This window comes from Mytilus edulis, chromosome 12 (assembly GCF_963676685.1).
Source record: "Mytilus edulis chromosome 12, xbMytEdul2.2, whole genome shotgun sequence".
In the NCBI taxonomy this organism is placed as follows: Eukaryota; Metazoa; Mollusca; class Bivalvia; order Mytilida; family Mytilidae; genus Mytilus; species Mytilus edulis.
The window spans coordinates 12,923,184-12,949,759 of record NC_092355.1 but is presented as its reverse complement, the minus strand read 5'-3'; the positions used below and the strand labels follow the sequence as shown (position 1 = coordinate 12,949,759).

Genomic DNA, 26,576 nt, shown 5'->3' with positions numbered 1-26,576 from the left:
TTGAGAAATAGTCGAAGAAACTTGAAAAAAAACGTGGCTTAAGGGTGGGGCTTTTCTATTGTTTTTATCGAGTATGAATGTTTTTTTTTTTATCTTTCTATAATATAAAACATATTGCACTAATTTGAAAGATTGGTATTTTATAACGTGGTTGGTAAATAAGTTCGTATTATGTTAATTATCGAATAGGGAAGTTATATAAAATAGCAGTAGGTTATCGATGTTCAAACCTAATAAATCGAGTTAGATAACAAACACAAATTGAATGAGGAGTCTTCAAAATAGAATGTGACTTCTCTTTTAATATAGTCCAGACTTAACTAATCGATCAGATCGGTAATCAAACACTAATCGATCATAGTTCATAAGTACTCGATTGATGACTTGAAGTCATCGATCAGTAATCGATCAAACTCTCTCAGGAGTTTGATCGATTAGTGATCGATTAGATTACTGATCGATTTAAGACCGATTACTGATGGATTAGTAATTGATTAATGACAGATTAGTGATTGTATTGTTATTGAGAAAACAATGATATTCCAAAAATAAGCCACCCACTTATGGAAGACATCAGTTGTGAAATAAAAATTCCATGGAAATATTTTCCCCATTGCCAAAATTTTCTGGAATTCCAGGATATACTCAGCAATACATGTTTATACAATATGCAGTCGTAACCAAGAGAAGCGTATCTAAAAGCTTAGTCCTAACATATTACTGATTAAAAACTACATTTTTACCCGTGTATATTAGTCCTAATAGCTATGACGTCTTGAAAGGCTATTGTACTTTTTTCTTTTACGCCTTTCATTGACGGAAGGCGTCAAAGTAAAATTTGAAATAGCCTTCCAATTATTATAATTATTTGGACTACTGTTTATATAATTATATGCGACGTACAACATTATTTCCATGAGATTTTGGATCCAGCACGTACCCAACCCTTCCCATATCATATTTTACTTATCAAAAACGTATATCTGTCATAAAAGCATATAAATGTTTTTGTATGAAAAAAGATAAACCTAAAGTACACATGTATTTAACAGATGAAAGATACATTGCCATTTCTTCTAAGCACATCAGAATTTCTTTTCAGGATACATTTGTAGTATTTATATTCCTACGGTTTATGTTTTCTCTTTTTCTCTAATCTTTTATTCTAAGTTATCACTTTTGACTCGAAAACTAGCATATTTTAACACAAGACATAAAATCACAATCCAGTGATAGGAGATTGTTTCTTTGATTAGATCCTGCTCACAGGAAGTAAGCTGTCTACGATAATAATTCAGAGCTCTTCAAAGTTGACGAAGAACATATATATAGAAAAAAAAGATATTTTTTTTAAAATGTGTTCGTCAATCCATGTACAGAGATAGAAGGGAACTTCATCTAGTTCAACCAAAAAATCAATTCGAATTTCACAAACATCTTGGTTTCTAACAAACAAAGATGTTTCAGCATATTGTTAACTACACTTATAACAAAATATATATTTACTGGATTATGGCGGGCGGAAGTGTATTATTTGAAAACTTTTAATTTGTTATGGGGTTGACATGAAACACATAAACATACATATAAATTAGGCCTGTATCGCTGAAATGATCTTTTTGTTTCAAAATTCTTAACTTGACACCTTCGTTTTGTGTGGGAAACCTGAGAGATTTTCCTAAACGTTCGATTTATATAATCCGGAAATTCAGCTCCGTGAAATTTTGGTAGAGTTCTCTATTTTATATTTTCTCCCAAAATTAGGTCATCGTATATCGCCAGCTGGACATTTATCATTTCTTTTGGATATTTTGCATCAAAGAAAAGGTAAGCATTAGTATATATGCAAACATTTCTAGCCGTCAGTGAAATTTGTTCTCAGTTGACCATTGGAATAATCTGTCTCTTGACACTAAGATTTATCACAGGTGACTTTACAGGCAAATGGCAAGGCCTCCCAGGTCGGAATGCTTTTTCATATGTTTTCAGTTGGATTAAAATAATGAGAGTAGTGGGGGAAGTGGGCATTCTGGGCCATTTGTTCTAATGTTAACCCTATGGGGGAAAGGTAGCCTACTAAGAGGTAGCCTCTCGATGTGAGGCTAATTTTTTATGACGTCATTTTAAGTATTACGACATTAATTAATTAATTTCTTTAGATAAGGTCTTTATTAAGTGTTACTAATTATGGCTAATTAATTGGCGTTATTGATTAAGTATATATATATATTTTCTATATATTTGATGAAAATTCCCAGTCTATTAATAGGTACACAGGAAATCCCCACCTTAGTGTGTATTTACAGTTACTACTACTAGTACAGAAACAAATGAAAAGACGGATCCATGCAACTTTAAAGCGCTCAATGGAACCGTTGAAACACATACGATCGATGCAAAAGGATTGAATAAATTTGATCCAATGCCATTCCTAAAAAGCCGATATGATGATGTTAAAAATGTCATCAAGCGTAAAATTAATGAAAAAGGTAGATTGAAGTGGTATTTATCCATGAAGGTTAAAATGAGCAGACGAAAAGAAAATGCCATAGAAACTGCAGAGCCGCATTTCCGGGGAAATGCCAGACCAGTTTAAAATTGCAGGATATCGATGTCGGATTAAAGGAATCTATCAAAAAGATGTATACATCTTTCATTGAATATCAGCGACAAGGGAGTAATTGGACGGTGGATAAAGTGGTATATCTTACAATACACATGGCACGTTACAGACCACTAAAAGGCTCAAGTTATATTCCTCGTCCAATCAAACTAAGATCTAAACATGCAATAGTCAATGTGAAAAACAAAGATAGCAAATGTTTCATGTGGTCGATTTTGGCAGCAATTTACTCAGCGAAATGTCACAGAGAGCGAGTTTGGAAATACAAGGAACACGCTTCAAGCTTAAACTTTGATACCATCATGTTTCCTGTGAAATTAGCTGACATACCAAAGTTCGAAAAGCAGAATAAAATATCTCTTTATGTCTTTGGATTCGACAAAGGCGAAGTATTCTCTATACATATTTCAAAACATCGATTTGAACAACATGTTAATCTACTCATGATATCGGACAACAAGAAGTCACATTTTTACTGGATTAAAAATCTTAATCGGTTGTTAGGTGACCAGCACACACATCACGGACGACATTTTTACTGCCCATACTGCTTACACGGATTTACTAAAGAAAGAATATTAAGCAACCACCTACCATATTGCCAAACCCACGGACTACAGAAAATTGAACTCCCAACTGAAGAAAATAAGTGGTTACATTACAAAGATATTCGGAAACAGCTTAAGGTGCCATACATCATATATGCAGATTTTGAATGTCTTCAAGAACCAATTTTGTATAACAACGAGTGTGATCAAAAGACGAAAAAGACTACGTTACATGTACCATGCGGCTTTGCTTACAAAGTGGTAGGTCTGACACCAGTAACATCAAATGAACCAGTAGTTTATTGGGGTGCTGATGCTGCTGATAAAGTTGTGGAGTGTATGGTACAAGAACAGGAAGAAATAGAACAGAAATTTAAGCATTGCGAACCCATGATCATGACTGGGAGTGATTGGCAATCCTTTAAGAAGGCAACCATGTGTCACATATGTAAAAAAGAACTAGCAGACATTAAAGTACGAGATCATTGTCACGTGACTGGAAAATTTAGAGGGGCAGCTCATAACGACTGTAATATCAATTATAAGTTTACAGGTCGAATTCCAGTGGTTTTTCACAATCTGAGAGGATATGATAGTCGTTTGATTATGCAAGCTTTTGGAAAAGTTGAAGGAAAGCAGCTGAATTGTATCGCTAATAATATGGAAAAGTATATTTCTTTTTCATTGGGATGTATGGACTTTATAGACTCACTCCAGTTTATGTCTTCCTCATTACAAAAGCTCGTGGAAAATCTCGCAAAAGAAGGTTCGAGTAAATTTAGACACATGACAAGCCACTTTGGAGAAGAACGGATAAGCCTACTTCTGCGTAAACAAGTAGACCCATACACGTATTTTGATTCCGAGGCAAAGTTTGTGGAAACTCAACTACCACCGATTGAAGAGTTTTATAGTACACTATCGGGAGAAGGTATAACCACACTGGACTATGCGCATGCACAACAGGTATGGCAATTGTTTAACATACAGAATCTTGGACAGTACCACGATCTATACGTTCTATCAGATGTCCTTGCATTAGCCGACGTCTTTGAAAATTTCAGGGAGATCTGTCTCAACTACTATAGACTGGATGCTGCACATTTCTATACCTCGCCTGGCAAGCTGCCTTGAAAATGACAGATGTCAAGTTGGAATTACTCACTGACATAGACATGCATTTGTTTATAGATAAAGGTTTAAGAGGTGGAATATTAATGATATCCCATTGCCATGCCAAAGCTAACAATGAACATGTACCAAGCTACGATCCAAATCAACCAATTAATCACGTGATGTACCTAGATGCCAACAACTTATACGGATGGGCCATGTCACAGGCACTTCCAGTTGAAGGTTTCAGATGGATCAACGATTCTGAAATTGAGAACCTAAACATATGTGACATAGCAGACGACAGTGAAAATGGTTATATATTAGAAGTTGACTTAGAATATCCAAGAGAGCTACACGAAGACCACAACGAATATCCACATGCTCCATAAAAATTGAAGGTCACATATGATATGTTATCACCCTATGCGAAAAAAGCTATTGGACGATTTGAGCTTAAAAGGTACCTCAACAGAAATATTGATACAAAATTTACATCCAAAGCAAAAATAAGTGGTACATTACAGAAATTTAAAGCTCTACTTATCACTTGGAATGAAACTAACAAAGATCCATAGAGTCACGACATTTGAACAACGACCCTGGCTCAAGACATATATTGATTTCAACACAGAGAAGAGAAAACTTGCAACAAATGAGTTCGAAAAGGACTTTTTCAAATTCATGAATAATGCAGTCTTTGGAAAGACAATGGAAAATTTAAGGAAGAGAACAGATATAAAACTTTTGAATGACCATCAAAGGCCAGACAATTAATCGGCAAACCAACATTTCATGCCTTCAAAATATTCAACGACGACTTGGTGGCTGTTCACATGCTGAAACAACGATTATACTTAAACAGACCTATTAACGTGGGATTCACTATACTCGATTTGTAAGACACTTATGTACGATTTTCATTATAATTACATAAAGGATAAATATGAATCTAGAGCAACACTCTTGTTTACGGACACTGACTCGCTATGCTACAACATCAACACTGATGATATATTGTAATGCCGACATTCCCCCCTTTTTATAGTAAACCTATCTCTGTATAGTTTCTCGAAATTATTGAGGATAAAACGATAGATGTTAGTGAGATGTCTAATGTTACAAGTAGTGTAAGACTTGTCATTGTTATTTTGGCTATTGTTTTCATGATACGACATATTTGTGTATGTTAGTTTGTTAAGAAGTTTTAGTTCACGTACTGATTCCGTATTTTCGCGGTTGTTACCTTATTATACTATAAACTCAAATAAAACTGTTCTAATGATCTACTAATAAATTTAAAGTCGAAACCCATCTTTATTGATGAAGATCAATCGTTGTTTACAAACAGTATCAACATTACGGGAGTTTCCCTAATATGATCCATGGTTGCCGATTGGTAAACAATATGTAACAAGCTCTGTCATTGGTCAGTCGAAAGTAAAAATACCAAAACAACAACAGAAACGAGGGAGTGTTGGGTTGACAAAGAATGGGTAGTGACAAACTTGAATAAAAGCTGGAATATGTAGCTTATTGAACGTTGCCTTTGTTTTAATTTAGGGTTCTCGGTGCTGGTGCTAAATCAGGTTGTCGGTGACGGTGCTAAGGTTGCCGGTGCTGGTACCAAGTCGGGTTGCCGTGACGGGGCTAAGGTTGTCGGTGCTAGTGCTAAGTAGGGTTGCTGTGACGGTACTAAAGTGGTGACTGACGGTGCTAAAATTGTTGGTCTCGGTACTTAATATTTTCGATGTTTTTAGTATACCAAGTTGGTGTGGTATAAGGTGAAATATGGTAGTAAAATCCTTATATAGAGAGATTATACAAATAGTCCAAATAAGTGACAACTTTGAGACTTGACTGTTGAGAATTATACTAGTGCTGTATGTCGAAGTAAGACCAATCATTACCAGGAACTCGACCAGACCAGTGACAGAGCCTACAAGACCCAGTCTCTCCAACGGAGATTATTAATGTTCGTACTAATAAAATATGAAACTTTATTTATTTAGATATTTTATTTCATAACTATATATAAATACAAGTATACGTTTTACCATTCTGTAATGTGTTTAGTCCGACGGTTAAAAGTGGACGTCGTACCTTTCACTTTATAGATCCTTTAAATCCCTTTTTCTTTGTGACCCTGTGTTCTCTGGTGGCCGACTCTAACACCAGGGAGGCGGCGTTGCAATATATCAAAATATGATGGAGGACAAACACTTGTTTGATACGTCAGAGTATAACCCTGAACATGATCTTTATAGCACTTTGAATAAAAAGGTGTTAGGAAAGATGAAAGACGAAACACATGGTATTCCCATACAGGAATTTGTTGGTCTCAAGTCAAAGATGTACTCATTGATATATGAAGAGAATAAAAAACTATGCGATAAGAAGACAGCGAAGGGTATAAAGAAGAGTGTGATCAAACATGACACAAGACATGAACATTATAAACAAAGTTTATTCAACAAAGAAATCCACATGTCTACCATGACACAGATCCGTTCATATGACCATACGTTATATAATATATCAATCAACAAACTGGGCGTATCCCCTTATGATGATAAAAGATACTTACTAGATGATGGGATGCAAAGTTTGGCCTATGGATATTGGAGAATATAATAAGGATGAAAATCAATATTTTAATCACTCTACGTCTGTCATTCGAAGGAAGTGGACGTGTTTTAAGAACTCTCAAAGATGTCGAATACTTGTCCAGATTGCGGTTCAGAATTTTCGAGAAAAGATGTCATGTTACGACACCAAAGAAACAAACACAGAATCAGTCAACCGTATCTGCAGATCAATGATGCATATCCGCCGCCGACGCCGCCACCACCACCGCCGCTGCCGCCGCCGCCACAGAATGTGGTACTACATCATCCATTCACTATAATGTTGGCTGGACCTACTGGTTCAGGTAAGACGTTTTGGATGAAAACATTATTGAAGCGAGCACGGACTATGATAAAACCATCACCTGAGAGGATTATCTGGTGTTATAAACGGTGGCAGCCATTATTTAGTGAACTGCAACAAACCATTAAAAACATTTTATTTGTTCAAGGTTTACCTGAAAATTTGAATGATGACTCATTCATTGACTCTAGATATCCAAGTTTAATCATCCTAGTCGATTTAATGAGAGACGTCACCAATAGTAAGGATGTGTGTGAACTCTTTGTGGAGGGCAGCCTTCACAGAAACCTAAGTTTAGCTTGTATACTGCAAAATGCGTTCTCGAAGGGAAAGGAGAGTAGAACCATGAGCATCAATAGCCAGTATATAGTCCTATTCAAAAACCCACGTGATCAAGTTGGGCCAGCCATATTTGCTAGACAGATGTATCCTAATAATCCGACGAAATTCATGAATAAGTACAAAGAGGGGACACAACGACCATATGGGAGTCTATTCATTGATTTGAAACAGAATACACCGGAAAACGACAGACTAAAACTTAATATATTTGAAAACAAGAATATGATTGGTGGAGGTGTTTCTGAAGAGTATATCAGCAGAAAAGAACTAGAACCACCTCAGTTTGAAGAATTATTTCAAAGTGAACAGACGTATTTACCGGACGAGAAAGAAATCATGCCTTCATGTCATGATTGTGGTGTAGTCTTTGAAAGCGTTCCGGATTTAGCTAGACATATGAACAAGTGGTGCCCGGAAAATAATGATTTAAAAAGAAAAAGGGAATTTGAGGATGAAGATATACCCTCAAAGAAGTCTCGTGTAAACGAAATTGATATAGAAGGTGTAGAAGATATGGCTTTTATAAAAATTAGCTGAACTTCACAGAGAGGCAAATGCAGATATATGGGAAGAAAAAGTTGATAAATACATGAATGGTGACATGAAAGAAGGCCACGCCATGAGTAAAGCTAATCGCAAACTAAAAGACGAGTATATTATTATATAGTCATCATTCCATGTGTGAAGATGGTCTCTTGGGAAAAGTACTGGAGGAATATTTATTACAATCCCGCTAACCAAGCGAGTTTTGCAGGGCCTGATAAACTGTACAGATTTGTTCGAACAGATGGAAAATTCGTTCTCAGTAAATATAAAATACGAAAATGGCTACAACGACAGGAACCATACAGTTTATAAAGACCATTAAAAAGGTCGTTTAAGCGGAACAGAGTTATCGTTATTGGAATAGACGACCAATGGGATGTCGATTTGATGGACATGTCTAAATTTTCAAAATTTAACAGTGGATATAATTTCATATTGGTGGTGATTGACATATTCTCCAAATATGTATGGCTAACACCTCTTAAGAATAAGAACGGCGAATCCGTGGCGAATGCTTTGAAACACGTTTTATCAGAAGGAAGATCACCAAACAGAATAAGAACAGATAAAGGACAAGAATTCAGATCAAGATTAGTTGAATCTCTCCTAACACAGAGAAATATCCAACATTTATTTGCACAAAATGCAGAAATCAAAGCTAATTAAATAAAAAATCATGAGATTTATCACCAGTAAGCAGTCATATGACTATGTGGATAACTTACAGAATTTTGCTAACAGCTACAATAAGACCTTCCATAGAACGATTGGCATGGCACCAGATGAAGTCAACATATCTAAAGAGACCAACCTATGGTGGAAAATGTATTGGCCGAAAAGATTACACCCTAAGACAGAGAAAGCACGAAAACCTTTCCGTTTCAAAATCGGTGATAAAGTTCGGATTACATACATAAGAAATCCTTTTACCAGGGAATACGATGAGAAATGGAGCGGAGAGATATTTAAAGTATCTCAAAGAATATTACGTGGTGGGCTTCCAGTTTATCGACTTATTGATTTCCAAGACGAAGAAATTTCAGGAACCTTCTACCAATCAGAAGTGCAGAAAGTGGATGTTCGGGAAGACGACATGTGGAAAGTTGAAAAAATCCTCAAAACGAAAGGCAAAGGACCCAACAAACAATATTATGTGAAATGGTTACACTGGCCAAAGAAATTCAACTCTTGGATTAGAGCTCGCGATTTATCTGATATTTGAGAGAGTTTACTATCCCGGAAAGACTAACTTCAAGTCTCGACAGTTTACACCCCTGCACGAAAGATAGCATACTGTTGGCCCTTTCGTGAGGTAAGAGATACTGCTGAGTGGTAGACGATTCTCTAATCCTTTTATCTCGATGTATAAAATAGTTATAATATATAAATTTGTTATATTGTAAAGGCACCATGTGGATGGCTCTCCGACCCATGTTTGTCTGAACTGACGGGGATATTAAATATTGTACATACTATTGTTATTATTATTACAAGTGTGGTACCAAGAAGCCGAAACTTAAAAAAAAAAATAAAAAAATAAGGAATACAATCACACACAAGGAGAATCAATTTGGATAATTCCTTGCTCATATTTACATAAGCAAAGCTGTGAATCGTTACATACAAATACACACACACACACACACACACACACACACTCAAGTTTGCGAATGAAACCAACTACATATGATTTTTTAGGTGGAAATTGCTACATTGCTTTTCTCTTGATCATTAAAAATCAAACTCAGTGATAAGGAAATAGGACACCTTCGATTTCAAAATGTAACTTTTAATCAATTGAATTGCTCATTTTTGCAGTTTGAAAAATGACCGGAAACGTACTACCTTTATAGAATACACAAAGGTAGTACACTACACTCACACACTAGAATCTCACATACTAATAGACTACAGAGTGTATATGCACACAGGTAATCAACTACCTTAACATACCTGATTCTTACTAACAAACGAACTACATTGGGTATATACACACAGTAAACTAGCAACATTCAACAACATTTATATATTCATATGAGATATACATTGATTCGTTTCTCTACACTTATCTCATCCTCATAGCTTTATGATGTAAAACGTCTGATTCGGATTTATGGCATCACTTAGATTTGTTTTCGTACGATTTTGATATCAAGGACCCCTCTGACGCAAATGTCTAGGCTAACTATAACATGACTTTTCATTATTAATTAGGCCCATCTTAACGCAGAAAACACCACAAATCGACCGAAAAGACCAAATAAGCAACCTATAAAATATCCAGGAGGTAGGAAATTTTCCCCCAGCTCTGCCTAGGCATGTCAAAGGGGTAAAGTATGAATCAAACGTTCGCTGAGGGTCCCTGCTACCTGCCTGAATCATTTCTTATTTTTAACTATTCGAACGTAAGCCAAAATTAGTTTTAAACGACTCCTATCGGCCTGTCGGATAGCTAGATACCAATATTGACCAAAACCAACACCGGTACTATTTGCCTTATAGACAGAGCGGGGCATCTTATAGATTCATAAGTGGTGAAATTCGCTTCCCAAGTGTTACATTAACTTCTCTTATTAATTCATGTTATTAGGCCCATGTAAACGCAGAAAACACGATAAACCGACCTAGAAGACCAGAAAAGCAACCAATAGACAATACCCACTAGATATCGTCTCTTTACACTGCCTAGGCATGTCATAGGGGTAAAGTATGAATCAATCGTTCGCTTAGGGTCCCTGCTATCTGCCTGAATCCTTATCTAATCTAAAATATACAACCGCAAGCCAAAAACAATTTCAATCGGCCCCTAGCAGCTTAGGGAACTTTTCACATCACCGCAATAGGGATAAATTCAAGTTATGGCTCAAACAAACGCTGAGAATCCCTGCAACCTGCCTGAATCCTTATTTATTCTGACTTACTTATGCTAACATAAAAAAAAATTATCGGACAACAGACGTTAAAATTGACTATAAGAACCCGTATTGGTTTACACTATGGACCGAGTGGGGCATGTTATAGGCCCATACGAGGTGTCATTTGTATTGCAAATGCCTTTGATAACTATGTAAAGCCTTTGCTTTATTAAGTAGGGCCGTCAGGAGGCAACCAAAATTAAATACCATAAACCAACGTAAAAGGCTAGAAAACCAACATATAGGCAATAACCCATCAGGGGAGGGAAATCTTCAGATGGAAATGACTACAGTGCTTTTCGCTTGATCAGTGAAAATAAAACTCTGTGGTAGGGATATAGTGCGCAAATGATTTCAAAATGTAACTTTCATTCAATGAGATTACTATTGTTTGCAGTTTGAAAAATGACCGGAAACACTACCTAAATGACTAATTATTGTCCTTAAGTAGGATGAATTTCCTCCTTGGAAGTGTGGAAGCCTGTGCAAGGCTGACTCCGACTGAATATAAATTAAATTCACAATCTTGTCACAAATCAGGCTAACTTTAACAGAAACGGTATTAAAGAAACGTTGAATAAATAAATATTTTTCAAACATTATCGAAAGATAAAAAATAAGGTACTAAAACAGTTTAATTGATAATCCTTACTTAAAATAGACATTTAAATACTAAATCATAAATCAGCACAATTTAAGGGGAATTAACCACATCCTTTACATTCCTCCCCACTTCGGACAAATGATAATGAAATTAAATATTTGGAAAAAGAAACATTGAAAATGGATGTGCTGAAAACAATAAACAACAATATTAATCAGTGCAAATAAAATGTCACAAAAAGTTCCACACGACATAAACATCAAGGAAAATTACGTAAACACATTTTATAAAGTACGGTCACCCAAAGAATATATATATCACAAGTGTAAACAGACATAGTTATATACAGCATGCATTATGTTCAAAGAAATACAGTCCTTCAAACAGAAACGGAATGTAAACACGGATTAACCGTGTTTACATTCCGTTTCTGTTTGAAGGACTGTATGCATGGTCCAAGTTATTGTCCAGGTATTGTCCACCAATTGTTGTTTTCACAAAAACATTTTAAACATGTGTTTACGGGTTCTTAAAAGTTCATCGTTGTACCAGGTTTAGTCCACCATGATTGTAGATCTCACGGAATGACATTAAACTTGAGATTCCGGATTTAAGATGATAAAGCGTTGTAAAAAATAAGAAAATTGTTCTCGATTCAAGAACGGCTTACTTTATCAGCTGGTTATCTACACTCAATCTTACTGCCACTCTATAGATATCTGCCATGACTTATAAAAGTAAAAAAAGAAACACCATAAATAAAAAATGTGTTCAGAAATGTTAGAAATCCAAATAAATGATCAAACTCATAAATAAACATATTCTAACAAGAAACTTAGCAACAAACAAAACAAATCAACATCTAAAGAAAAGACGCAATCAAATTAAATAACGTTTTTGAGGGTGGTTCCGATGCTAAACCGGCTCAAAAACGTGACCAAGAAAAAACAACAATCGAATCAAAAGCTATGTAACCATACCTACTAAACAATATAAACTGACAAAATAAGTAATATACTAAATATACAAATTAAAACTCATGAAACATACTATATCGAACTTTTAACTTCCTTAGTCTTGTAACAAGAAGTTTGCACTATATCATCCTAAAAATAAACAGATGGAAATCTATCCAAATCAGATGGAACACATTTCTGAACTCTATTTACAAAATGCACTGACTTCTTATTGACTGTACTACAAACTGACCGCATATGGATAATACCAATGGCCAATATACTTTTTATTATTCTCACTATTTATTAATATCTATTAGGAAATCAATTTACTTACCAATAGTGATATTTTTATCAAGAGGTTGTTCATTAATAAAAAAGAAATGTCATTCAAAACCAAAGACACGATTGAGAATATTGTCCCCCCTTTTTACTCTAAATTGAAAAAGGAAAAATTTTGGTATAAACCATATTTATGTGGTACAACATAGATGACTAAGAGCAATATTTTATCCCTCAGCTGAATACTTGCTAAACTGGTTAAAAACAGCATGTGAATTGAGATTTTGGAATTCTTATACGAGTATAAAACGATTACCTAGATTGTAAAAAAAGCTACCATTACAAAACCCATAAAATAAAAAAAAAATCATAGAAGTTTTACCAAGAGCTATTTTTTACCATAAACAAGTCATAGCATACGTGTTTTATTGATTTCAATCACAAATGATGCCAACATAAGAACTTGTAGTCAAGTCTTTATTGCATGCTTGTTGTATGACCATATAAGGCTTATATGTACATATCTGTGTTTGTTGTCTTTTAGTTGGTATATTTATTAAAAAATGGTTAGGAGACACCTATATGAAATTTATGTCAATGTGCCACTTATTTTATCCCTTTGTAATGTTTATGTATTTTATAGTGACATCAATGACTACCTTATGTCTATATGCTTATTACTTTAGTTTATTTTTCGCTTCGTTGTACTTAAACTTCATTAACTTACTTTACTTTAACGCAATGTCAAATGTCGACAATGTAGAAGTTACCAAGTTTTAAAGGGGTAAATGGTTACAGCTATTTAAATAAAAAGTGACGAAACCATTACACAAAAAGACGAACTACAATTAAGAAATAGGCAGAATATAAGGATTGAGTACACAAACAACAATAAAAACTAGAGGATAAACATGACCTTCTTCACAAATAGCACCAGTAACTCACATTAAGTAAAAGGTTCTTGATTACAACACATGGAATATATTTATGGGTAAACACTATACTAATATTTGACAAATATATCTCAAACATATTTTATAGTTGTTGTTCGCTCATTAGTCTAGAAGGACACCGGTTTTTATTATAATCTATTACATTGTATCAATATACATACTAATCTTATGAAAATGATATCTATATATATACTCAATATACACACTCCCAATATGAATCGAAAAGATTTATTCTGTCATAAACGAACCCACCAGCAAGGAAATATGAAACAACCAAGTTACATGTACCTCAATCTATATGGAAATCTGTGTCCAAACCATAATGCTCGGAAGATCGTCTCGTGAGGTGTACATTGGACAGAACAAAAATGGCTTATGTTTGAATAAACAAGATACAAAAAAAAGATACCAGCAAATAATGTACAAAATATGACAACTTAAACGATAATGAGTCAGCGTTATATTAGACTTGACCAGTTTGAAGTTGGCTAGAGAATGGTCTAATGAAGAAAATAACCCACGAAAATTGACCACTCTGGTGATAATACAGTTAACAGCGCGTATCCATATGTTGGTTCCCAATGACTTTGGCGTCCACAAAAAGGGAGGACGTTAACTTTAGCACTCGAACAAATAGGTTAAAAGATTTCATGCAAATACCAATCATCTAACAATAGATCATAGTTGTTCAAATCCTTTATGTTGTCTTAGGTAGATGAAATAGTACGGCATATTTTTTTTTATATTTTTTACGTTATGCATAATATCAATATTTGTGAAAACGATTGGCCCATTCAAGTATTTTCTTTTGGTGTCCATCGGGTCTCTTTTCCATTACTTAATCAGTATAACTTTTCATCAACTTTGTTAATCCCTTATCACATCTTCTGGTTAGTTGAAAGATTGATAAAAAAATGTTGGATACTAGTAGATGAAATTTGATAAAAGAATATAACACATTTTGCAAGAGGTGCAAAATACATGTATACCAGAGGGACAGTCAAACTCATAGATCAAAAATAAACTGACAACGGCATGGCTAAAAATGAAAAAGACAAAGACAAAATAATAGTACTCAAGACACAACAAAGAAAACTAACAACAAAACAACACGAACCCCACCAAAAACTGGGAGTTATATCAGGTGCTCCGGAAGTGTAAGCAGATCTTGCTCCACATGTGGCATCCGTCGTGTTGCTCATATAGGTCACATTCGTGAAAAGGGAACGGGATTGTAGCTAAGACATAAGGAACATATCCGATATCATATAGGTCACGGATATTCCATAACGGTCAACATTTGGAACTCTTGATTTAATTTCTTCCTTATGAGCAGCAACCCCTATCTAGGAAATCCTGATAGAAAATACAAGCCCGGGAATATCGTATCAATTGGGAAATATACACTCCGTATACAGGCGCTGCTTGAATGTTGTTACATAGACATGGAAAGTTCACAATTGGGAAACTGAAATCATATCTTTTGTCGTAAAATTTTGTTTTTAACCAACCCTCATTGTCAATTTCTAGATTTAAGTCAAGATATGAGGCAGAATTAACTCTATCTGTTGTATCCTTTATCTCTAATTCGATGGGATAGATGCGTTCAACATAGTCACCAAATTTTGAGTTATTCAGTGAGAGAACATCATATATATAGCGGAAGGTAAAGTTAAAGGATATTGCTTTGACAGCTGATAAACAGATGTTAATACTTTAGAAAGAGGTTTCGTGGAGCATTTGGAAGACCAAGCAATATCATGTTGTTTGTAAGAACACTTATCTAGTTTAGGTATCCAATACAGTGATGGAAGATCCAGTTCTTCATCTTTGGTTGAAAGTCATAAAGAACACAGAACAGACCTATGATTCTCCATGCTTTCCTCTTTGGTAAGTGTTGTCATGGTATATGTTGAGTTTACAAGTGAATTGTCAATACTTGATTCATTTATTAAGTAGTACAAATGTATGTGTAATGATATTTACAAGTAAAAACGATGTTGTTTGGACTTTATCTGCGGGAACAACAACATATTTGTCACGGAGATAGAACAAGTGGTTTTTATCAACGACCTCACCTCCTTAATCCATTCGGAAAGAGTATATACGTCTTCCTTCTCGCGTTGAGCCCATTGCCTGGCATAATTCTCGATTGCATTCATCAGTGTTTTGAAGTTGTATTTCCAATTGTTTGATTTAGGCTCACGATATTTCGGACCTTTGATAACACATTTTTTAGGGAAGCATAATGGACAATGTTGAGGTCACCGGTAATAACCTGCAGCCGAAGTATATGTGCCATTGGTTTTGTATAAGTATAAGAAATAATTGGTACAGACCGATGTTTAAAATCAAGAGGTATTTTCGATTGAGCTAATTTAGAATGAAAGTTATTGCCCATGTTAACGCCATCGAGACCTTTGTTGGCAAAGGAAATATCAAGAAAAGATCTTTCCTCTTTTTCATCTTTTCCAATGCGAACTGGTTTGAAAAATCGGTGACTTGCAATATCCGATATGATAGCTGTAAATTTGTATTGGTAACTTATACAATTTTTGGGGGAATGTTGTAGTGTAGTAGTGCTGATATCAGTCGTTCCTCTTCATAATTGTGTACGTTGGATCAGTTTTAATGTAAAACACACGATACATGTAAATTCATATGGGTTTTTCTTAAGTTAGTAATAGTACATTCGTTTGCTAGTGTTTTATTAAAGTTTTAATTCTAAGTTACTAAGGCTTTGCTACCCCAGGAATAGATTACACTACAAACTGCTCAGAGTCTGAATTGACCAGTTTTTGTGCTCGACCAGTAAAATCGAGCACACATTTTACTCGACTAGTGTCGACATTGTCTCGACTGTACTTAACTGTACTTAAGTGTACTCGACTAGGTCTCGACTTTACTTAATTAGTCTGATTCAGTACTTGATGATCTTTGTGTAGTCTGAAATGGTCTTGACCAAGGCCTGACCTGTCTCGACCTGTCTTGACTAGTCTCGACCTGTATCGACTAGTCTCGACTCAGTCTCAACCAGTCTCGACCTGTCTCGACAATTCTTGACCTTCAAATTTAGTTTTGACTGGTGTAAATCAGCCCATCTAACTAAATTAAATATTGATCTTACAAAATTCAAGCTTATTAGGTAGTTTGATTTATTGCTGTAAAAATAAAAATTATTATATAAATTCAGACAGGCATCTTTAATTTTTTTTATAACTTTTTCAAATCAACTTCGATTTTCATCAAACTATGCAGCTATCTTTGATATATATCAAGCTTACTGAATCCCATTTCATTTACTTTTTTGTTGTATTGTTGTAAAATTTAAGAATTAAAGTAATGTTGGTAAAAAAAAGCTAGGATTTGCAATTCGGACAAAATAGAGATAGTACACTTTAATTTTTTTAATAACTTTTTTCAAATCAACTTGGGTTTTCATCAAACTATGCAACTTTCTTAGATATATATCAAGCTTACTGAATCCCATTTTATTTCCCTTTTTGTTGTATATGTTGTAAAATTTAAGAATTAAAGTCATCTTGGTAAAAAAAAGCTAGGATTTGCAATTCAGACAAAATAGAGATAGTACACTTTAATTTTTTTTAATAACTTTTTCAAATCAACTTGGATTTTCATCAAACTATGCAGCTATCTTTAATATATACCAAGCTTACTGAATCCCATTTCATTTACTTTTTTGTTGTATTGTTGTAAAATTTAAGAATTAAAGTAATGTTGGTAAAAAAAAAGCTAGGATTTGCAATTCGGACAAAATAGAGATAGTACACTTTAATTTTTTTAATAACTTTTTCAAATCAACTTGGGTTTTCATCAAACTATGCAACTTTCTTAGATATATATCAAGCTTACTGAATCCCATTTTATTTCCCTTTTTGTTGTATATGTTGTAAAATTTAAGAATTAAAGTCATCTTGGTAAAAAAAAGCTAGGATTTGCAATTCAGACAAAATAGAGATAGTACACTTTAATTTTTTTTAATAACTTTTTCAAATCAACTTGGATTTTCATCAAACTATGGAGCTATCTTAGATATATATCAAGCTTACTGAATCCAATTTTATTTCCTTTTTTGTTGTATTGCTGTAAAATTTAAGAATTAAAGTCATCTTGGTAAAAAAAAAGCTAGGATTTATAATGCCGACAAAATAGCGATAGTACACTTTAATTTTTTTAATAACTTTTTCAAATCAACATAGATTTTCATCAAACTATGCAGCTATGTTAGATATATATCAAGCTTACTGAATCCCATTTCATTTACTTTTTTGTTGTATTGCTGTAAAATTTAAGAATTAAAGTCATCTTGGTAAAAAAAAAGCTAGAATTTGCAATTCGAACAAAATAGAGATAGTACACTTTAATTTATTTAATTACTTTTTCAAATCAACTTCAATTTTCATCAGACTATGCAGCTATCTTAGATATATAATTAAGCTTTCTGAATCCCAGGTTATTTTTTTTTTTTTGTTGAAATGCTATCAAATTTAAGAATTAAATTAATCTAGGTAAAAAAAGCTAGAATTTGCAGTTCGAACAAAAAAGAGACAGTACACTTTAAGTGCTTTAATAACTTTTTCAAATCAACTTGGATTTTATTCAAACTATATAGCTACCTTGGTGATGTATTAATCTTACTGAATCCCAGGTTGTTATTTACTTTGGTGTATTGCTGTCAAATTTAAGAATTGATTTAATCTATAGGTAAAAAAAGCTAGGATTTGCAGTTTTGACAAAATAGAGATAGAATCTTTAAACTTTTTAATAACTTTTTCAAATCAACTTGGATTTTATTCAAACTATATAGCTACCTTGGTGATGTATTAATCTTACTGAACCATAGGTTGTTATTTAGTTTGGTGTATTTCTGTCAAATTTAAGAATTTAATTAATCTAGTTAAAAAAGCTACGATATTAGAAATATATCTTTCTTCATAATTTTGGAAAAAGTATATAAATTAGTTATATAATTCCTTTAATGTTTTATTCTTTTTGATATATATATTATATAAGTATATCAAAAAGCGATGAAACATTAAAGAAATGATAAAAATAGTTCTTCTGATTTGTGGTGATTAATAAAGCTTCTGCTTCGGGCAAACTTATTAAAAAGATCACATCTACCAGAGAGTTTTAAATTCTAAATAACATTTATTCAAAGTTGCAACATCCTTTTAAATCTAAATCGCAAGGCTTTTTTAATTCACTAGATAAGTAATACACGAGTTTAAGAAAAGTAGGGCTTTCTTTTTACCTGTAAAACTCATGTGTACTGGTGTTATTAAACCATGTATAATGACATGTCATTAAATTTGACAAAAAAATATTTTAAGATTTGATTAAGATAATTTTTTACTGTAACTTTGGAACACATTTCTTTTTTTAAAAGGTTATCAAGGATTGTTATGAAAGTTCATGATATTAAATTTTTGTTTTAACAAAAATAAGGTGTTTATTTTGTTTAAGCTGATTTGAAAAAAGTTATGAAATCTTAAAAAAGACAACTTTTTTTTTGTTAAAACAAAAATTTAATATCATTTATATATGAAGAAAGATATATTTCTAATATCATAGATTTTTGACCTACATGTAGGTTAATTAAATTCTTAAATTTGACAGACATACACAAAACTAAATAACAACCTATGGTTTAGTAAGATCAGAATATTGCAAAGATAGTTGAAGAGTTTGATGAAAATCTAATTTGAATTCAAAAAGTTATGAAAAAAATTAAAGTGTACTATCTCTATTTTGTCAAAACTGCAAATCCTAGCTTTTTTTTACCTAGATTACTTTAATTCTTAAATTTGACAGCAATACAACAAAAATCTAAATGACATGGGATTCAGTAAGCTTGATATATATCTTAGATAGCTGCATAGTTTGATGAAAATCCAAGTTGATTTGAAAAAGTTATTAAAAAATTTAAAGTGTACTATCTCTATTTTGTTTGAACTGCAAATTCTAGCTTTTTTTTACCTAGATTAATTTAATTCTTGAATTTGACAGCAATACAACAAAAAACCAAATGACCTGGGATTCAGTAAGCTCATTATATTTCTAAGATAGCTGCATAGTTTGATGAAAATCCAAGTTGATTTGAAAAAGTTATTAAAAAAATTAAAGTGTACTATCTCTATTTTGTCCCAATAGCAAATCCTAGCTTTTTTTTACCAAGATGACTTTAATTCTTAAATTTTACAGCAATACAACAAAAAACTAATTGACATGGGATTCAGTAAGCTTGATATATATCTAAAATAGCTGCATAGTTTGATGAAAATCCAAGTTGATTTGATAAAGTTATAAAAAAAATTAAAGATGTCTATCTGAATTTATATAATAATTTTTATTTTTACCTATTGTAAAATTAAATTCTTTCATTTCACAGCAATAAATCAAACTACCTATTAATCTTGAATTTTGTAAGATCAATATTTAATTTAGTTAGATGGGCTGATTTATACCAGTCTTAACTAAATTTGAAGGTCAAGACTAGTCGAGACAGGTCGAGACTGGTTGAGACTGAGTCGAGACTAGTCGAGACAGGTCGAGACTAGTCAAGACAGGTCGAGACAGGTCGAGCCTTGGTCAAGACTATTTCAGACTACACAAAGATCATCAAGTACTGAATCAGACTAATTAAGTAAAGTCGTGACCTAGTCGAGTACACTTAAGTACAGTTAAGTACAGTCGAGACAATGTCGAGACTAGTCGAGTAAAATGTGTGCTCGAAAAAAAAATTGGTCAATTCAGACTCTGAGCAGTTTGTAGTGTTACCTTAGCTGTATTTGGCAAACCTTTTAGGAATTTTTGGTCCTCAATGCTCTTCAACTTCGTACTTTATTTGGCCTTTTTAATATTTTTTTATTCGAGCGTCACTGACGAGTCTTTTGTAGACGCAACGCGCGTCTGGTGTAAATATGAAATTTTTAATCCTGGTATCTATGATGAGTTTATTGTATCAACGGCCTGACAGCCTTTATCCATTCGGAAAGAGTTTGTACGTCTTCTTTCTCGCGTTTAGCTGCCTGTACCAAGTCAGGAATATGACAGTTGTTACCTATTAGTTTGATGTGTTTGAGCTTTTGATAAAACCATTTGATTAGGAACTTTCCTTTTTAAATTTTCCTCGTAGTTCAGTATTTTTATGATTTTACTTTTGAAACCAGAAACGATATTTTAGCATTTTACAAGACATGTGATACTCAGCAAAATAGAAATAAAAAAATAAGATATAGTATGATTTCAAATGAGACAACTCTCAACAAGAGACCAAATGACACAGAAATTATCAGCCATATTTCACTGTACAGGCTTCAACAATGATCAAAGCCCATCCGCATAGCCAGCTATAAAAGGCCCCGAAATCACAAACGTAAAACAATTCAAACGAGAAAACTAATGGCCCAAATTTAAGTACAAAACAATGAACGGAAAACAACTATGTAACACAGAAACAAACGACAACCACTGCTTTAAAGGCTCCTGACTTTGGACAGACACAGAATGTGGCGAGGTTTAAAATGTTAGGGGCGCCCAACCCTCCCCAAAACCTAACAAATTTGTGTAACAGTACAACATAAGAACGAACTATAACAACATGAACAAGCAGTTGAAAATGGTTTAATTCATCAGATGTATACAAGTAGAATTACATGTAACAAAAACATAAAGTAGACGAGGCTTGGTACTTGTACATCACAACAACAACAAAAAAACACAAAGTATAGATCTGAGAGTACTTGCAGTTACTGACAGCTAGTTCAAAGTCAATAATAACTAATTAAATGATTCATGCATCTAAGACTAACATAGCTGGTTTTAAACGTATTTTATGGAGTGTTTGTTTCATAAGTTTCTATAAGCTGTATTTCCACTTAGTCATGTACATGTAAGTGCAGGTCTGTCTTCTGAAACAAAAATTAAAACAAATAATATGAAATAAAATACGTTTACATGTTTACTTCATTCATCAGCTTGAAATGATAAACATGTCCATTCTCAACTGTTTGGATTGCAAAACAAAATACTGCTAGAAATTTGAAAACCACATGTTTTACCAAAAGTATTATATTTTTTGAAATATCAGATGACTTAAGGGTGTCTTTACATGAGAATTGACCTTTTGACTGATATTCTAAATGAAGAGGCATTATTCAGTTGAATAAAAAAAATCCTAACTAGATTTACAGGTTTTATATTTTTTTTATCTCCACACTTCTACCTCAAACTCTTGCTTACTGCCGAGTAAATATAACAGATTATAAAGGATAACTAATAACTTTACTCATGCAAGCAAAATATGTTATTTATATATCAAATTACAAGCGCCTAAATGCGTTTTTTAAATACGTATGTGCATATCAGTATTTTAAAAAAAATACATTTTCACAAATTACATATGTGATGGGATCGGTACTATATTATGTTTCCCCTCAGTTTACCCATCGATTGGCCATGGTGCTGATACCTTTTTGGTAATCCATGCAAATATTATGTTGACTGTGATCTTGTCATGTGGTCAAAGAGTTCAAAGAAATTTGGAATTAGAAGAAAAATGCCGAAGAAATATTCCTTTAATAATGCTTAACAATTTGGATAATAGCTTGAGAAAACATTTTAAATTTAATTACAAAAACAATGTTCGTAAATGATTTATATTTCATTAATCGAACTTGTACTGATTGTAGCTGGTTAATTTAATAGTTCACTTGTGGTTGCGACATGTCAATTGTGGATTTGACGGTAAATACACAAAAGGCAGTCAAAGAAAAAATAGGGATGAAAACTAATTGATGAATTATAAGGTTCAACCATATTGTTATAGGTTTTTCAAATAATCGGTATGTTAACTAGGTCGCTGAAACATAATTTGTACATTAACGACTTTTGGTTTATATTCAATTAATACAAAAAAGTCTATAAAAGCTGTTTATCCTAAAGTAATATTGTTGGTATGCAGGTGTGTTTATGTTTTGATAGTAGTATAGTGAAATTGATGAATAAGAATAATTTAAGTACAATCTATAATGTAATGCCAACCTTCCGGTTTCCCGTTACTGTGCTTCTTTTGAAATATTAACCTGTCAAAACCCTCCTGTTAGATTATTGCTACTTAGTTTTTTGTGTTGTGTTTCATAAACAGTTGTTTGTTCACAGTCTCTTTTAATACTCATGTTTTTATTGATTTCAGCATTGTTTCTGCCACAATATCATGTTCTGTTTTACTTAACTCTAAATTATCATTAACTAAATAAGTTGTGGTTAGATGTCAGACGCACTTACCAAAATGTTTTATAAGTTACTTGAAACCCAGGTTGGGTTTGTGTTTCGTCAGAATGGAGGTGAACGATAATTTTGTTAGAAGAAGGATTATCAGAAACATCAATTTCTGTTGGAGGATACGGCCCACCTCTATAAAGAAATGTCTCAAAGGTATCTTCAATTTCTCCGTTATATATCTTCAAAGAAACAAAAATGTATATGTATACTAGTGAACAAAATAAAAGATACAAAGCAATGCATTTCCATATATAATGAAATAGGATACACTGTAGCAAGGTAAATATTTGCCCACTTGGTCTTAAACTTAAAAAGAGTTTTACAAAAAAAAATGTATTTTCAACCAATAATTATATATTAGAACTTGGAAATTTAAGCATGGTCTGCTTAAAATTTGGAATGCCTTTCAAATATTTAAATACTTTTAAAATTTTCATCTACGATATGAAGTTACGACATTTGTCATAATTTTCCGCAAAATAGATTTAACCCCTGTGTTCAATTGTTTTCAATTTGCTCAGAATCTTTTTATCATATACATTTGCTATACAAATGAATGCTTTTCATTGGAAAAATCAGTTTTTTCTATTTACTATATATTATGATAAATTGGATTTCAAACTTGTATATTGTTTCTTTTGTTGAATAGTATATGTACATAAAACATTATATAATTATAACTATTCATATAGTATTTTAGTTAGAGTATTATTCTATTTGTAAAATATTACAAATGCAACTATCATAGATATTGATGTCGTTGTTTTTATAAAATATGAGTCAAATCAAATGAAGCTTGACATTCGATAACTTATAAAAACAAAAACACTAAATACCAAAATTCCTCTGTTTCATATTGTTCTGCAGTTGTTTTTGTTTTGTTTGTTGCTTTACGAATAATACAAAGTTGACCCCGTTTCCGATCTTTTGATAAAGTCAGTATATATGTGTTTGAATCGAATGATTTTAGTTGTTAAACCTATGATGGCATTTTATTTTGACTTGATATTTCACATTCACTCCATTATCAATGTTTGTTCATTAATTACATTTAGATAAGGGTTCACTTACATGTCGAAAAGAAAAATACTTTACTTGACAAATGTAGAAAATGGAGAAAAATAATCCAGAGGAAAACAATAATAGAACTTAAATTGTCCGCTTTACTTGCTTCAAAATCTGAAATCAAAGCATCAACTTTATTTGAAATTATGAGTTAAATTAAAACTAGAAAACATTAATGCATTTAGAATAGATATACCTGAAGAAAATCACCATCAAATGCTGTATGAAGGGTTGTGAAGTTCAGCATTACTCTATCACCATCCTCAACCGTGATGTTGAAATAACAATTTTGATTATTGCAATAATTTGATGGAAAATTTGGTGAAGTAAAACTTCCCATCGGTCCAGTGAAACTTCCACATGTATCTGGAAAGATCATAATTTAGATGTAACATAGTAATTACGAGCATTTAAAGAAAATGTGATTCAAAATAAATGTTATCTGCTTTCAAAAGACTAAATTTGCTCTTTTGTGTATTCTAAAGGGAAAAAAATGAGAAACATATATTCGTAGTTTGACTTAAACTGCCTTTTAGTACTTTTAAAATATGATTCATGAATAATAAACAAAAAACAAAATTTTACTATGATCGTAATTAATTTGCCATAAATTACGACTAGATGTCAAATCAGTCCGTTCAACAATTTTCGTAACCTTATGATATCTTTTCATGAAATATAATTAAGATTCAAAACAGTTGGAAATTAAAAAACAAAATAATTGTTATCTGATGGAAACTCCAAACGAATAGAAATTATTTTTTTACACATATTAATCATTTTCATATAAATAATTATCAATACAGATAGTTTATCTTAACCCCAAAAATGCTCCAAATAGTTATCAAAGGTATTTTTCATATTAAAAGATCAAAGGTATGAGTGTTACTTTTAGAATCATTATATATTTGTTTTTTGAGGTTATCATGTTATCATTAATTATGATCTTACCAGAACAGGGTTTACAACATGTATTATTACCGGAACACACTCCATTTATATCAATATACTCCTGGCCTGCAACGTCTGTATTACATGCGTCTTTACAGTTCAAGCAACCTACTTTATAATAAAAATAGTACAAATTTTTACTATAAGGCAAACAATCCTGTCCAACACTTATTCAAAAGAGAAAAAAACAAACTTACTTATAAAAAAAAATAATAGGAAATAAATTACAAAGGAAAATAATTCTACAAATAATGATAATATTTGAAACTTTGAGTACAGTTAATATGACAACGTTATAATAATTTTTATAGTCTACATGTATATCAAATATTATTACATACCATCTTTTTCATATCCGTTGTTTCTCCTGCATTTTTCCTTTCTTTCATACTTTCGAATCTTATTTCTAAATGCTTCTTTTCTTTCATTATGCACATTTCGTCTTCTTCCTTTAATTAGTATAAAATAATTGATAAATGTATTGATATCAAAATATAAGTGGGTAGATAAATTATTTATGCAGAAGAATTACTTGCTTGATTCTTTTGTTCTAAGAAAGTATAAATATATTATCAATGAAAATTATAAGATAGATATTTGTTTGGTGAATGTTTTCACTGTTTTGAATAATTACAATGTTTGATATATTTATCATGATCTATTATTTCAATGAGGTTAACAGTAACTGTTATAAACGTGTATACAGTTTACTCAATGAAAATAGTCTGATAGATAAAGAAATATCGCGCTTAATTTCTAGAAAAAAATTGAATACAATATACAGATTTTAAAACTAACTATAAAATTTTGTTAAAAAGACAGATATTAATTGAATAGATAACGACACTAGAACGATGAGCATTAAATGTCCGTGTATTTGTTGAGTTATTATTCACAAGGATTCTATAAAATTTTAAAATGGTTTTTAAACTATCTGTTATAAAACAAGGAAATGACCAAAAGGGGGTTAAATGACATATTTTGATGGTTCTTCAGGGATAAAATCAGGGAATGACGAATATCAGATTAAAGTCTGTTAATGCAAATAAGGTAAAAGAAAGGGAAAGCAATAACTAATGTTTCATCTTACCTTCCACATGATGAATCATCACCACGGCTGCAATAACAATGAAAAAGATAGCTACAATTTTCATCTTAGTAAAGCTTGGTTTGTCACTTGTTATGATAAGTGTTGTATGAACAACCAAATATATATATTGCCGGTTGCTCGCTTGTCGGATATCAAATGTAGTGTCTTCCACGTACACCATGACGTAGTATGCTATTTTAAGATTCAATACACTGAATATCGTAAAAACCTGTTCCTTATATTAACAATTCTAATGGGTTTTTATCTTTCGTTCATGTGAATTTTTTTTAAGATTACATACAAGGCAACATATTGCTTGACATTTCTATGTACACATAATCATTGTATTAG

The 26,576-nt window shown here is 32.4% G+C and overlaps 2 protein-coding genes and 1 long non-coding RNA gene across 3 annotated transcripts; 2 read left to right on the top strand and 1 right to left on the bottom strand.

The window, feature by feature from the left end:
• The first annotated feature begins 2,640 nt into the window (after positions 1–2,640).
• On the top strand, positions 2,641–4,305 carry LOC139497435 (uncharacterized). Its single transcript, XM_071285657.1, has one exon. It carries the CDS (start codon positions 2,641–2,643, stop codon positions 4,303–4,305), a length of 1,665 nt encoding a protein of 554 aa, XP_071141758.1.
• Positions 4,306–8,779: 4,474 nt separating this feature from the next.
• On the top strand, positions 8,780–9,325 carry LOC139497434 (uncharacterized). Its single transcript, XM_071285656.1, has one exon. It carries the CDS (start codon positions 8,780–8,782, stop codon positions 9,323–9,325), a length of 546 nt encoding a protein of 181 aa, XP_071141757.1.
• Positions 9,326–25,143: 15,818 nt separating this feature from the next.
• Positions 25,144–26,358, bottom strand: LOC139498807 (uncharacterized). The gene is made up of 3 exons (XR_011658021.1): positions 26,226–26,358; positions 25,477–25,584; positions 25,144–25,246 (listed from the first exon to the last, which is right to left on the bottom strand). It is a non-coding gene; the product is annotated as an uncharacterized lncRNA (long non-coding RNA).
• Positions 26,359–26,576: the final 218 nt, after the last annotated feature.